The 15,279-nt window shown below is 42.5% G+C and overlaps 1 protein-coding gene across 4 annotated transcripts in view; it reads left to right on the top strand.

Annotated features, from left to right (window-relative positions):
• LOC137348261 (zinc finger protein Aiolos-like) overlaps positions 1-15,279 on the top strand; it is a 213,415-nt gene that overhangs the window by 189,423 nt on the left and 8,713 nt on the right. For all 4 annotated transcript variants that reach the window (XR_010969106.1, XM_068013689.1, XM_068013688.1 and 1 more), the window contains exon 8: positions 10,246-10,371. Coding sequence is in view for 3 of the 4 variants with exons in the window: in XM_068013689.1 (XP_067869790.1) it covers positions 10,246-10,371 (126 nt within the window). In the remaining variant the exon portion in view is untranslated. The remainder of the gene's footprint in view (positions 1-10,245; positions 10,372-15,279) is intronic.

Raw genomic sequence — 15,279 nt, 5'->3', positions numbered from 1 at the left:
CGTGGGCTCCGACTGGTTACAGGCGACAGCGAACCCCATTGGTCCTGCTGATTATAGCCCAACTGGTCTCGTTGCCCTGACTGAACTCTTTCCTTCTTTCTCCACACTGTTTATAGTCCCGCTGGTCTCTTTGATTCACACTGTTTAGAGTCCCGCTGGTCTCTCTGATTCGCGCTGCTCCAACTGAACTCTTGCCTTCCTTCTCCTTGCTGTTTATAGCCTCGCTGATTCGCGCTGCTCTGATAGAGGTGTTCAAAATTGTGAGAGGTCTGGACAGAGTAGATAGAGTGAAACTGTTCCCATTGCTGAAAGGATCTAGAACCAGAGAAGACGATTTAAGGTGATTGGCAGAAGAAGCAAGAGCGACATGAGGCAGCGAGTGGTGAGGATCTGGAATGCACTACCTGAGAGTGTGTGGAGACCTTCAAAAGAAAATTGGATAATTATCTGGAGAGAAAAATTTGCAGGGCTACAGGGAAAAGGTGGGGAAGTGGGACTAGGTGAGTTGCTCTTGCAGAGAGCCAGCACAGACACGAAGGGCCAAATGGCCTCCTTCTGTGCTGTAACTATTCTATGAATCAATGCATCTCACCGGTTGTAGGCTGGCCCAATAGTGCAAGGTACAGAGGCTGATTGATCTGCATGGCAGTCAGCTAGGCTGGCACTGGAGGGGACAGGTCGCAATCGTGGAGGTGGATAGCCCATGGTGGCATCAGGCCACATAATTCTTGTGGAGCTCATTTTGGGGCCTTTTCCTTTGCACCACCCAATCTGACAGGTGAAATGTGTGCAGTCCACACTATCCAGTTGTCACTCTAAATTGCTGTGGGTCCTATGTAACTTATAGCACCCCAATTTACATATGGTAGAATGCCTTCTGCCTGATTTTGACAGTAGCCTGGGCCATCCAACAGAATGCCCCAGTAAATATGGCAGCGGGGTGGTGAGTGTTTTCTACCAGGCAGGCCAACTTAAAATCAGCCCTTAACAATCTAAGCTCCCTTCCCATTCATTCCTAGAATTCCTACAGTCTAAACTCCTTCCCAATCATTCCCAGACTACAGATTTCCAAGGAGTAGATTTTCAGCTTGCCACCCAGGTATAAAATTGGTGTTGTAGATTGGGAACCCATTTTAGAAACTGCCCGATTTTCATTTCAATTTGATTTTAATGTCCACCCAACAGTCTAAACACCTCTCTCCTTCACTCTCACCAAGAGGGTGTTCAATAAACCAACCTCTTCCATGATTCCTGTTTTAGCATCTTCTGCACACTGCTGGAGCAGATCAGGCTAATCAGCTGGTCACACAGAAACCAATTGGTGGGTGGCTGGATTTAATAGTGTTTCTGACAGCAGTATATGTTGTTGCTGACTGACAGCTTCAGTGCTATTATAGCTGACATTGATTGCCACTGTTACTCAGCCAACACTCATAGCTAGCCATTATCTTGCTTTCTGCACCAGTTAAAAAGCTCTGCAACCAACGTACAGTACCATTACCACAGTCGATCTTTATCTCAGCACCAACTGATGTCTGTAGTCATATTTCTTGGTTGACACTTTAGATTGCAGCTAAAGATTCTATGGTACAGTTGGTGGCATGCTATACATTAGCCAGCCAACAAATTTCAAATGCTGTTTTAAACACAGTGAACCTGCAGCATTGCTGAGCCATCTGTTTTCAAAGCCTGAGACCTCTGCCTCTCTGGTTGCAGCTGCCTATACTAGCTCCTAATACAGTCCTGCATAATTCAGGAATGAGTGATAGAAAAAGGAAGCATAAGGATGATGCCAGTTGCCAGCCTCTGACATGTTTGAGTGTCGCAAGCACTTCAGCACCAACTTGTGCTGAGCTTCACTTAGGTTTCACCCAACAAGGTGATGGCCCAGCAGGGAAGGGCAGAAACAGCATTTCTGGAGCCACTGAGCCATGTAGCTGGTGTTCCCATACCCGGGGACTCGTTGATAGTGTCAGCTCTCCACCATCCTCAACTGAAGTCTCTGACTGCAATATGCTATTTTCAGCTGGTCACAGAGGGGCATCATGTGTTAGTTAAGGGGGTCTTCTGTGATATGCCAATCAGTATTGAGATTTTAGAAAATGAGGGTGACACTGAGAACCTTTTTTCACACTTTTCCCTCTTTCATTGTATCCAGGTGCCAGTGTGATTTTGAATTGAACTGCTTGTTGGATTTGACCAGACTTTGGTGCATAATTATTCTTCTGGGAGTGGAAAGAAAATCTGTTTTTCTACTGTCTGACACTATCCCTCAGCTCTTCCTCCCCTACACCATCATCCGTGCAATTGCATCACTCACTCACATGTCCAGCAGCAAACGCTCTCACAGACTTTCTCTCTGCCCTGTTTATTGATCCTGCATCATCTGAAGTGTCCATTCAACATGGAGATTGAGGGTCAAAGACTGCACTGAGGAGTGGTGAAAGTACACGCCTGGATTGTAATAATCAGACACAGAGGGCCCCTGAATCATGGCTGAGAGACTTCAATTTTGCTAGGGCTCCATGATGCCACATTCGATCAAATGCTGTCTTGATGTCAAAGGCAGTCACTCCCACCTCACCTCTTGAATTCATCTCTTTTGTCCATGTTTGGACTAAGGCTGTAATGAGATCTGGAGCTGAGAGCACTGGCGGAACCCAGACTGAAGATTGGAGAGCAGGTTGCCACTTGACAGCCCTGTCGATGACACCTTCCATCATTTTGCTGATGAGAGAGTAGACTGATAGGGCGGTAATTGGCCGGATTGGATTTGTCCTGCTTTTTGTGGTTTGGACATACCTGTGTAATTTTCCACATTGTCGGGTAGATGCCAGTGTTGTAGCTGTACTGAAACAACTTGACTAAGGATGCGGCTAGTTCTGGAGCACAAGTCTTCAGTACTACTGCTGGGATGTTGTCAAGGCCTGTAGTCTTTGCTGTATCCAATGCCTTCAGGTGTTCCTTGATATCACATGGAGTCAGACTGGTTGGAGTCATACCAAGCACAGGAAGATGGTTGTGGTTGTTGGAGGCCAATCATCTCAGCCCCAGGACATTGCTGCAGGAGTTTCTCAGGGTAGTGTCCTAGGCCCAACCATCTTCAGCTGCTTCATCAATGACCTTCCCTCTATCATAAGGTCAGAGGTGGGGATGTTCGCTGATGATTGCACAATGCTCAGTATCATTTGCAACTCCTCAGATACTGAAACAGTCCATGTCCATATGCAGCAAGACCTGGACAACATCCAGGCTTGGGCTGATAAGTGGAAAGTGACATTCGTGCCACACAAGTGCCAGGCAATGACCATCTTCAACAAGAGAGAATCTAATAATCTCCCCATGACATTCAATGGCATTACCATCGCTGAATCCCCAATCATCAACATCCTGAGGGTTACCATTGACCAGAAACTTGACTGGACCAGCCATACAAATACTGTGGCTACAAGAGCAGGTCTGTGACTGGGAATTTTTTCTGTGGCAAGTAACTTACCTCCTGACTCCCCAAAGCCTGTCCACCATCTACAAAGTACAAGTCAGGAGTGTGATGGAATACTCTGCACTTGCCTGGATGGGTGCAGCTCCAACAACACTCAAGAAGCTCGACACTATCCAGGACAAAGCAGCCTGCTTGATGGGCACCCCATCCACCACCTTAAACATTCACTTTCTCCACCACCAGTGCACAGCGGCAGCAGTGTGTACCATCTACAAGATGCACTGCAGCAACTCGCCAAGGCTCTTTCGACAGCACCTTCCAAACCCACGACCTCTTCCACCTAGAAGGACAGGGACAGCGGATGCATGAGAGCACCACCACCTGCAAGTCCCCTTCCAAGCAAGTCACCAGCCTGACTTGGAATTATACCGCTGTTACTTGACTGTCGCTGGGTCAAAATCCTGGAACGAACTCTGTAACTGCACTGTAGGTGTACCTACACCACATGGACTACAGCAGTTCAAGAAGGTGGCTCACCACCACCTTCTCGAGTGCAATTAGGGATGGGCAGCAAATGCTGGCTTTGCCAGCAACATTCACAACCCATGAAAGAATAAAAAAAATTACCAGCAAGTTTCTCAGCCTCAAGAAAGAAACAGGATTAATTTGTGATATTTCATGTTACCCAAGAAATTAGGAGGATGTTGTCCAATTCTAGGATATAGATCAACTGCGAAAGTGGGCATGGGATTGGCAAATGGAATTTAACGCAGACAAGTGTGAAGTGATGCATTTTGGGAAGTTAAACCAGGGCAAGACATATACAGTGAATGGCAGGGCCCTGGGAAGTGTTGTTGAGCAGAGAGACCTTGGGGTGCAAGTACATAGTACCCTGAAAATGGCAGCACAGGTAGACAGGGTGGTGAAGAAGGCGTATGGCATGCTTGCCTTCATCGGCCGAGGCATTGAGTACAAGAGTTGGGACGTCATGTTACAGTTGTACATAACGTTGGTTAGGCTGCATTTGGAGTACTGTGTGCAGTTCTGATCGCCGCACTACAGGAAAGATGTGATTAAGCTAGAGAGGGTGCAGAAAAGATTCACAAGGATGTTGCCTGGTTTGGAGGGCTTGAGTTATAAAGAGAGATTGGATAGGCTGGGTCTGTTTTCCCTGGAGTGAAGGAGACTGAGAGGGGACATGATAGAGGTATATAAAATGATGAGAGGCATAGATAGGGTAGATAGCCAGAGTCTGTTTCCCGTGGTAGGGGTGACTAAAACCAGAGGGCATAGATTTAAGGTGAGAGGGAGGATGTTTAAAGGGGATCAAAGGGGTAAATTTTTCACACAAAGAATAGTGGGTATCTGGAATGAGCTGCCTGAGGAGGTGGTGGAGGCAGGAACATTTAAGAGGCATCTGGACAGGTACTTGAATGAGCAAAGCATAGAGGGATATGGAATTAATGCAGGCAGGTGGGATTAGTATAGATAGGCATTATGATCGGCATGGACACGGTGAGCCGAAGGGCCTGTTTCTATGCTGTACGACTCTATGACTCTAAACGTCTGAAGGTTTAACAAATTCTTGAAGAAGGAAAGGTTTAGGATGCTTACACTGCCTCAGGTTACTCATGCATTGAGTCCACAGAGAACTGGCTGGACACAGTCAATCTCAAAGATACTTCCATCCACATCTCCGATTGGGATTTTCACTTTAGGTATCTATAGTTCAGTTTCCAGGGTAGCTGTGGCCAATACAAGGTGTTCTTCAGCCCCAAGGGAGTGCACAAAGCAATTGTCTTCACAGCTGATGTTGGAATGTTGCACATTCATTTGTACTGAGATGGCTTGCTATTGAGGAACTGCTTGGACAGTTGTCCCACAGGTCCTCACACACCAGCTGACAAAACTCAGCTGTGTCATCTTATTTGGAGACAAAGCAGGACACAGTAGGGTAAATCCTTGTTTATTGTGCATGCACATCAGAGAATCGTGAATACACTGCCTGCAATCTTTCGATACAAGACAAAATGAGGGCTTAAAATAGCATGATGTTATTTCAAACATCCTTGGGAAAGGTTTTCATGCTCTCAGACTGGTCTATGGTTTTTTGGGAGACTGGTGTTGTCCTGCCTTGAGAGGTCAAGCATTTCAACAAACACTATTTCCATGTCCTCAGTTTGATGGGGTAGCTTCATCATTTCAAATACCCAGCTGTTTATGAGGTGATTACAGTTTGACCTTCTCACAAGGCATGATTATCACATTCACTGGGTATAGACCAGGCCCTGTGATGAATCTAAGGCGATGACCCCAGGGAATGTAATGTTCTCTGGAAGGGAGACATTTTGCAACAACCATTTCATTAATTGACACTGATCACAGATGCTATACTCAATGGGTTTCACCATCAGGTTGTGTAGCTGAAATTTTTAAAAATGACTAGCTGGCCTAGGACGCCTGTCATTTTTCTGTACCTGCCATTAATCTAAAGGTTAAAAATGTGATCATTTTATTTCCCTTTATGTAAAATTTCCATTTTATTAAATAGGGCACTACATTCAGATATCATCATATCACATCCCATTATATAGGTCACAGCCTCTGATCTGTGACGTGCTGTTGCATTCTTTTTATTTCTCATTTCAAAACCCTGCATTGCAGAAATTCTGCAGCAATTAAATATGTTTAAATATATAAATATCTGTAATATATACATATTATAAAAGCATTTTGTATGAGAGCATTATTGAAAGAGTTTGCTGGTTCTGTCCTGTTCTGCAGTTTGCTATTCTAGGTTATCGAGTCAGAAGGTTGGTGGAGCTGAGAGGACATTTAGAGCTCAAAGGGTTGTTAGTTGTTTCAAGTTTATAATGTCATCACGCAGTGTCTTCATTATTTGTACATTTACAGTCAAAGGGAACACAAATCAGGAAAGCCTGATTGGGATCAAGTAATTTCACCTGGGATATGTAGGAAGGGCACTGTCTGGAACAGATATTTCAGCTGGGTGTTATAAGTTGTTTCCTTTTCATCCCCAGGTTGAAGAAGGCTAGCGTGGGAGTAAGGCACTATTATGCCTATAATATAAGCAATAAAAGGAGGACTTGCATTACTATAGCATCTTTCAAAAACTCAACATCCAAAGCACTTTGCAGCCAATGAAGCACTTTTGAAGTGTAATCACTGTTGTAATTGTAGGGAATTGAGGCAATCAATTAGCACACAGCAAGATCCCTCAGAAAGCAATTGATAAATTACCAGATCATTCATTCTAAGTGTTAGTCGAGGGATAAATATTAGTCAGCACACTGGGTAAAATAGTGGCCGTGGGATCGTTTACATCCACCTGATAGGGTAGGTGGGGCCTCGGATTAACATCTCGTTCAAAAGACGGTAACTCTGACAGTGCAGCACTCCTCAGTGCTGCCGCTCTGATGGTGCAGCACTCCCTCAATACTGTCCATCCAACAGTGCATTGCTCACTCAGTACTGCACTGAAGATTTACCTGGATTATGTGGTTAAGTTTCTGGAGTGGGACTTCAATCCACAACCTTCTAGCTCTGAGGTGAGAGTATTAGCACTGAGCCACGGCTGACACACAATGAGGAACTCCTCCACATGAAGGAAGATGTTTCTGGTATACTTTCATCTCCTCATTTCAGGTCTTCCCAAACAAGACCCATAAATGAATGGCTCTACTGAAAGTCTTGTACATTTATACATGTTGCTGTGTGCCTAAATGAGGGAACTCCATTACTGATACAGGTCTGGCATGCATGGAACAGCACAATATCAAACCCTTTACCTCGTCACTGCCATCATATAAAATGCTAGCTCAATGAACCATCTAGCATTCAAGTTATTGGTTAGTGAAGTGGGTTAGACGCACTTCCCTCTTAGACCAGGGTTTGACTCAAGTCTGGAGAAAGGCAGCTCAGTGAGGAATGTGGACAGTTTGACCGTTTCAGGCCAGGCACGCAAACCTTTAGAATTAATTCTACAAAAATTGGATTTTGATATAATAATGAATCCAGTGTTTCATATTTTTAAAATCTGGTTCCTGAGGCTTCTGCAGTTACTTCACATACAGAGCAGTTCACCTTTCATTCATTCTGTCATCTGGAGAGGTGCAGAGCACAGGGAGGTGTTTCAACACAGAAATTACAATACAGAAACTGACTGGCTCAACTAGTCCAGATCCTTCACACAAGCAGTACCGAACCCCATGTGCCGATGCTGTCCAGGTATCCCTTTATTCTCAATGCCTAAGTCACATAAACTGGTGTTTGTTACCGAAAGTTTTCTCACAAGAAGCAAGTGTATTCTCGAAGCTCTCTGACATGCTGAAGGGCAGGTTTATTCTGCTCTAACAGCCACTATGGTAGTTTTACGTCTTTCATTATTTGTTCTTGGAATATGGGTAACACTGGGAAGTCAATGTGAATTTCCCATCCCCAGGATACGGAATCACAAGTGCAGCAATATAAACAAAACCAGGGAGCTGCAGATGCTGGAAATCTGGGAAAGAAGTTACTTCAAAAGTAAACTATAAACACCCTTTTTTCTCAAAATAAGGCGGAATATCTGTCTGGCTCTGGTTGATGCCCTGCTGATGAAATCACTGAATACACAACTTTGAAACACAAATTAAATCCAAAGGAAAATGGTAGAACCATAGAAAAATTACTGCACAGAAGGAGGCCATTCAGCCCATCGTGTTTGCGCCGGCTGAAAAATGTAGCCGTCCAATCTAATTCCACCTTCCAGCACCTGGTCCGTAGCCTTGCAGGTTACAGCACTTCAGGTGCAGGTCCAGGTACCTTTTCAATGAGTTGAGGGTTTCTGTCTCCACCACTGTTCCTGGCAGTGAATTCCAGACACCCACCACCCTCTAGGTGAAAAAGATTTTCCTCATGACCCCTCTAATTCTTCTACCAATCATCTTAAATCTGTGCCTCCTGGTAATTGACCTCTCTGCTAGGGGAAACAAGTCCTTCCTATCTACTCTATCTAGGCCCCTCATAATTCTGTACACCTCAATTGAGTCACCCCTCAGCCTCCTCTATTCTAAGGAAAACAACCGTAGCCTATCCAATCTTTCCTTGTAGCTGCAACTTTCAAACACTTGCAACATTCTTGTAAATCTCCTCTGTACTCTCTCCAGAGCAATTATGTCCTTCCTGTAATGTGATGACCAGAACTGAACGCAATACTCCAGCTCTGGCCTAATCAGCGTTTTATACAATTCCAGCATTACATCCCTGCTTTTGTATTCTATACCTCGGTCAATAAAGGAAAGCATTCCATATGCCTTCTTCACCACTCTATCTACCTGTCCTGCCACCTTCAGGGACCTGTGAACATGCACTCCAAGGTCTCTCACTTCTTCTACCCCTCTCAATATCCTCCCATTTATTGTGTATTCCCTTGCTTTGTTTGCCCTCCTCAAATGCATTACCTCACACTTCTCTGGATTGAATTCCATTTGCCACTTTTCCGCCAACTCAACCAAACCATTGATGTCATTCTGGAGTCTACAGCTATCCTCTTCATTATCAACTACACGGCCAATTTTTGTGTCATCAGCAAATTTCCCAATCATGCCTCCCACATTTAAGTCCAAATCATTAATATATACCACAAACAGCAAGGGACCCAACACTGAGCCCTGTGGAACACCACTGGAAGCCACTTTCCATTCGCAAAAACATCCGTTGACTACTACCCTTTGCTTCCTGTCACTGAGCCAATTTTGGATCCAACCTGCCACACTCCCCTGTATCCCATGGGCTTTCATTTCTCTGACAAGTCTGCCTTGCGGGATCTTGTCAAATGCCTTACTAAAATCCATGTAGACCATATCCACTGCACTACCCTCATCAATCCTCCTCATTATTTCCTCAAAAAACTCAATCAAGTGAGCGAGACATGACGTTCCCTTAATAAGTATTTGCTGACTATCCCTATTAATCCATGCCTTTCTAAGTGGCAGTTTATCCTATGTCTCAGAATTGATTCTAATAATTTACCCACCACCGAGGTCAGACGGACCGGCCTATAATTATTTGGCCTATCCCTCACATCCTTTTTAAACAATGGTATAATGTTCGCAGACCTCCAATCCTCAGGCACCTACCCCGTATCCAGTGACGATTTGATGTAATTTTGGGTAATTTTCCATTTTTTGTTATAAGAAATTTCAGTGGCAAAACTTTTCCTGCATATAACCTGAACTATTCCAGGTATTCATCATTCTAAAATTCTGGTATTAGTGATCCTGTAATTTGACCAGTACAGAAAATAAATTGAACTCACTTTCATGTGAGTTGCTGCATGAGTAGCTGCAGCCTGTAGGACTGTGTGAGCTCCACACTGGCTCTTCTGGAGATAGCATAATATAAATTCTAAAACTGTCCAGTATTTAGCTGGTACATTTTCACCAGATTAACAGAACTGTCTTATTTTAGAGCAGAAATAGTTCAGAGTTTGCCTAAAGTTTGTTAGCATGGTGAGTCAGAATTATAGAATTTCATGCTGATTTGGCAAATGTTTCTCATTATCTCCCTCTCATTTCACTCCAAGCCCAATTTTGATCAGTTACTTCCTCCAGTGATGAAATAACACTGGTATCAGTACATCTCCAACATAACTTTGGTAACCACAAGGTCTCTCTCCATGCCCCCACTGGTCATAGCCAGTACCCTCAGTTATTACGTCAGAGCTTCCTTCCACCTGCCACACAAACTCTGTTCAGAGGTGAAACCTCATGTTATTCTGTTGATTTTTTTTTCTCTTTTAGCAGAGACTGAAGAAGTTCGACAGCACAGCCTGAAGGCAGAGATGGGATCCGAGAGAGCTCTGGTCCTTGACAGGCTCGCTAGTAATGTTGCCAAACGGAAAAGCTCAATGCCTCAAAAATTTATTGGTAAGAACAAGAATTTAGATGCTTTATTTTAGTCAGTGTAAGTAAGCTGACTTCTGACGCCCACCAGTTCCTGCAGATGAAGCTGAGGATTTTTACACTTTCATGTTTGCATTGAGCTCTTATTTTCATAAATGGCAGGGTAGCCTCTTCTAGTGGTGCTTGTACCAATAATCAACCTTTACAGATATAGAACTCTAATAACTGGCTGCTGTAGAGTTAGCAGTTGTTGGACTTTTGCAGCTTTTTGTAAAATTGAAAAATGCATCTAGGTTTGAGTTTTAAAACTTTTTGGGACTTGTTCTTTCAAGAAAAAAAATGATATTTTTGTAGTGAATTTTAGAACAGTTATTATGTTGAACAAATTCCCATTTTACACGGTAGCCCACAAGTACTGTCTATAGAGCTATGTCCATTTACTGTACAGACACTGTCTATAATGTAATGTTTATTAACATTTTACTGCAAATGTAAACATTTTTGATACATTGAGAATCTGAAGGACTTGAGACTCAATTTATCGTTGCTGTGATGTTATTTGAGAACATCAGAACATCATTCACTCATATATATGTAAGTTTTGTTAAAAGATTAACTAGTTCAGGTTCCACCAAAGGGATCACACTTTTAAACAATAAAGAAAGTTCCAGTGAACTAAAACAAATTTTTCAATTAATGCTAATTGAAATAAAGAATGCTATTCTTAGCCTCAAAGGAAATCTGGAAAACAAGAGGTGAATTATATTAAACATTCATCAGCACCTAGCGAAAAACACTCATCACTTCAATCTAATAGGAAACTCAGAAGCTAGTTCAGCCCTTGTATTTTGTGCTCAGTGTGCTCTACGTTTTAATATTCTGACCTATATTTTTCTCTTGTGCTGTCATTTGACATATTTGAAATTCTAAGTGTGATGCAGGATTTTAAAAACCAAAAATGCTTTACAATTTATATGACTGCATTTACTGACAGATGCTGATCATTTTATAAAAAGGTAATTGAAATAAATTATAGCTTATTAAGATTTTCTGCTGCTTTGAGCATTCGGAAATTTAGCTATTAGATTTCAACTCTGAGAATCAAATCAATATTTTGCAACTTTAGGTTCGAGCTTCCAGTTGGCAAAAGTCAGGTCGAATGCTTAAAGAGCTTGTATTACATTGTTGTGTGTGATTTTTTTTTTACCAATTTAAATGGATTAGCACCAGTGTAAAAGTAGAACACACAGGTCCATAATATCAGCACGCACTGTGCTCATATGTAGACTTCACCTATCGGGTGTTCTTCCATTTTAGTTTGTGTAAAGTTCTGTTTGTATGGATCAATGTGGATATTTTTTAAACGTTTATTAACTCATGAAAAAGCAAATAGTGTTGTGTGAAACATCAGGAAATTAAGTACGTAGCCTGGCATAAGTAAGCTGCCAACATATTCGTGAAATTTGAATTGTGTTATATCAGTTTAATTTTCTTTGCAGCCAAATGTTGATCTGCAATAGTCTAAGGGTTAACTTAACACATCAAATAAAATCACCCATGTCTGATCTGCCAAAGCGTAATATTATAGTTTCAGATTGGCAGCAGTTGCAAGAGATAAAAATACTCAACTCTATGACACCTCTGCCTGTGGTATTTTAACCCTTTTAAAGTTTGTACAACACAACCTCTAAAGATTTCCAATCTGCAGGCAATACTTTTTTTAAAAGAACTTTTTCTCTGAAGTTTTCCAGTTTATATCAGTTTGTTCGCATCTATTTACCATTAAAAGATACTTTGCAAAGAGTTTTCCGGTGTGATTTTGCAAAGCTGCATTGAAACCCAGTAGCTGAAGTGTTAACGTGGATCAAAGTGCCAGGGTTTTTCTTCCTGTTCATAGGAGACTTTTTCACACCGGTTTTTCTGAACTCTGTTATCTCTTTCTTTTATAAAATGAGAGAGAAAGTAACAAGTATCCATCCAAGATGATTTGAACAATCGCTTTCATCTGCTGGAGATCTCTTGACATTTATATTACCCGTAAATGTAAGAACATTGTGATAGATATCTATATGTTTTACTCATTTAAACCAAACCCACAGCATTTGGATTATGCATGCTTTAGTAGGGAGAGGGAAGATGCAAGGTCCTCAGCCACAGGGTCAGGTTACTTCAAATCATGTTGATGAGTCTTTAAGCTCGTGAGTCACTTCTCTCAGTTTCAAATTAATTAAGGCGGGTCTGTTAATATAAATGGTTCTTTGGTACAGACTCAGGGCTTCCATAAGCTGTGCACAGGTCAGACAAAGTACATCTTCACTGTACACAACTTCTATATTCTACATAACACAGACTGAGTTGCCACAGAGTTCCCATCGCAAGCAGGAGAGTACTATATTTCGATTCAGCTCCCACTCCCAGCTGCTTTCCTCTTTCACTTGGAACCTGCAGTATTGTGGCTTCTTGATGCAGGTACTGACTGAAAGATGAAAACAGTGCTGCTGGGATCAGGGTCTGCCTGTCAATCCAATGTGATTCTGCTGGGGTTGGGAACTGAACTGCATTCATTTCCAGACATCGCATCTCAGGAAGGATATATTGGCTTTGGAAGGGGTGCAGACCAGATTCACCAGATCAATATCAAGGCTAAAGGTTTAAATTATGAGGACAGGTTGCACAAACTTGGCTTGACATCATCTTAAATACCTCAATTAGATCGTCCCTTAATATTCTACATTCATGGGAATACAAGCCTTGTCTGTGCTTTCAGGAACCACTGGTTCAGTCTTGAGATATTTGTCTGTGGTCCATTGCTTCTGGCTGTATCCAGGTTTAATGGCAAGTGGCGTGTAAGAATGAAGCTTTACTGTTCTTAGCCCTGTTCCAAGTAATTGCAAGTGCACAGTACTAAGTTGTTGAGCACAGATTTGTTCCAAGGGCTTACAAGGACAGCTGATGTAGTTTTCTTCTGTATCTAACCTATGCTTTACCTTGACCTGAAAATGCTTGACATTGACACAGGGGTCAAAAATGTAAAACTCTCTTCTCAGCAGTGATGTCCCTCATTTTGGTGAGAACAAAATTTACCAAAAATGGCTAAACTAAAACTGCCTGGGCTGGAGCATTTCAGCTATGAAGAGGAACTGAAAAGGCTAGGGTTGTTTTCCTTGGAGCAGAGAAGGCTGAGGGGGGACATGATTGAGGTGTACAAGATTATGAGGGGCATTGATAGGTTAGATAGGAAGAAACTTTTCTTTTAGTGGAGGGATCAAGAACCAGGGGGCATAGATTTAGGGTAAGGGGCAAGAGGTTTAGGGGGGATTTGAGGAAAATATTTTTCACCCAGCGGGTGGTTGGAATCTGGAACGCACTGCCTGAAGAGGTGGTGGAGGCAGAAACCCTCACAACATTTAAGAAGTATTTAGATGAGCACTTGAAACGCCATAACATACAAGGCTATGGGCCAAGTGCAGGAACATGGGATTAGAATAGTTAGGTGCTTGATGGGCGGCACAGACACGATGGGCCAAAGGGCCTGTTTCTGTGCTGTATAACTCTATGACTCTAAAACATTAGATTCAATGCCACTCTCATGGAGAGCAACTATAATTTATTACATCCTAAAGTCATTTGCACCAAAGATTCTGTTACTGACAGAGCTTCATCATGATGCACCAGTAACAACTTCCTAAGATGTTAAACTTGATGCTATTACTGAACATTTTTATTGTTTCACAATAGCAGCTGCGGCTCTCAAAATCTAAGGAGACAGAGGAATCTACTGCATAATATCACATTGTACCCACAATCAAGCTCTTTATTCAGGAATAGAAATGTAGAATAGTTTCTCACTGTTTAACAGTAGATAGTAATTCAATGTCTAAATGTTTCTACTGGAGCTAAGTGTTCCTGTATATTTAAACATTGAGTTTGAATTTAAGCAGGGGTTGAAGGTGGTGAGAATTTCAGTTTCAAATACTTACAAATTTCTACTTACACCATGCAGAAGTGTTCGCATGTGGAACAGTTTAATAAAGCACTGATTTTCAGGTTGCAGACTTCTCCTGTGCCACCTCTTAATACCTGTGTTCCTTTTCTATAAGGACAGGCTTTCACTAAACACAAAGGAAAGATACAGGAGAGCACTATGCAGCCTATCAAACCTTCCACAGCCTATATGCAATCTATCCTTATCATGGGCTCTATGCCACTTACTATAAATACTTCCAGGTCCCCAAAAGAAATTAAGAAAAACTCTGAATATGAATCCATTTCCCCCTCCACCCCCGTCTCTCTGGATTTTTGTCCTCTGCAAAATAGCTCTTCCCCAGACCCCAGCACAAGCCTGTCATTGCAGCAGCACTGGAGAGTCAGATTCTTTGGGTCTGTATCTATTCCTAGGCCTATTTACAGCCAGCTGGTTATGCACTTGCCTTTTGAAGGAAGTAATCAGTTGCTGTGGCTGGGAGTCTCACTGGAGGTTTGTTCATTCCAACCCTGCGGACTGATATTAATCTGAAGCTAGCTTCCAAGCAGAGGGTATCTATAGTCTGAGCTCACAGTCTGAGTGCTCACCACTTGTACCTCTCAGCCTTGCATCAAATCTTCCAGTGATCTTCTTTCCTCCAGTAAGAGAGCATTAATCTGAGCCAGTGAGTGGCCCTGACAACATAAGGCCCAAGTCTCACAATGTGAACCAGAGAGAGAGGGACTGGATACGTCTAAAATAGTGAACACTTTAAACAGGGCGACATTTGCAATTTTGAAGCCTTGGAGTTGAGGGGAAGCTGAAAACTGAAATGCAGAGGTTGAGAAACTGAAATAGAAAAAAAGAGAAGATTGGAAAGTCAGGTTGAAGAGAATAGCAGTGACTTAGAGAGTAGTCATATAAAGTGATCGCATCAGAATGTTGCTGCATGTTCATGACTGGGAAGC

Source organism: Heterodontus francisci, chromosome 33 (assembly GCF_036365525.1).
Source record: "Heterodontus francisci isolate sHetFra1 chromosome 33, sHetFra1.hap1, whole genome shotgun sequence".
In the NCBI taxonomy this organism is placed as follows: domain Eukaryota; kingdom Metazoa; phylum Chordata; class Chondrichthyes; order Heterodontiformes; family Heterodontidae; genus Heterodontus; species Heterodontus francisci.
The sequence above is the reverse complement of the archived record's forward strand: the minus strand, read 5'-3'. Positions and strand labels throughout refer to the sequence as shown.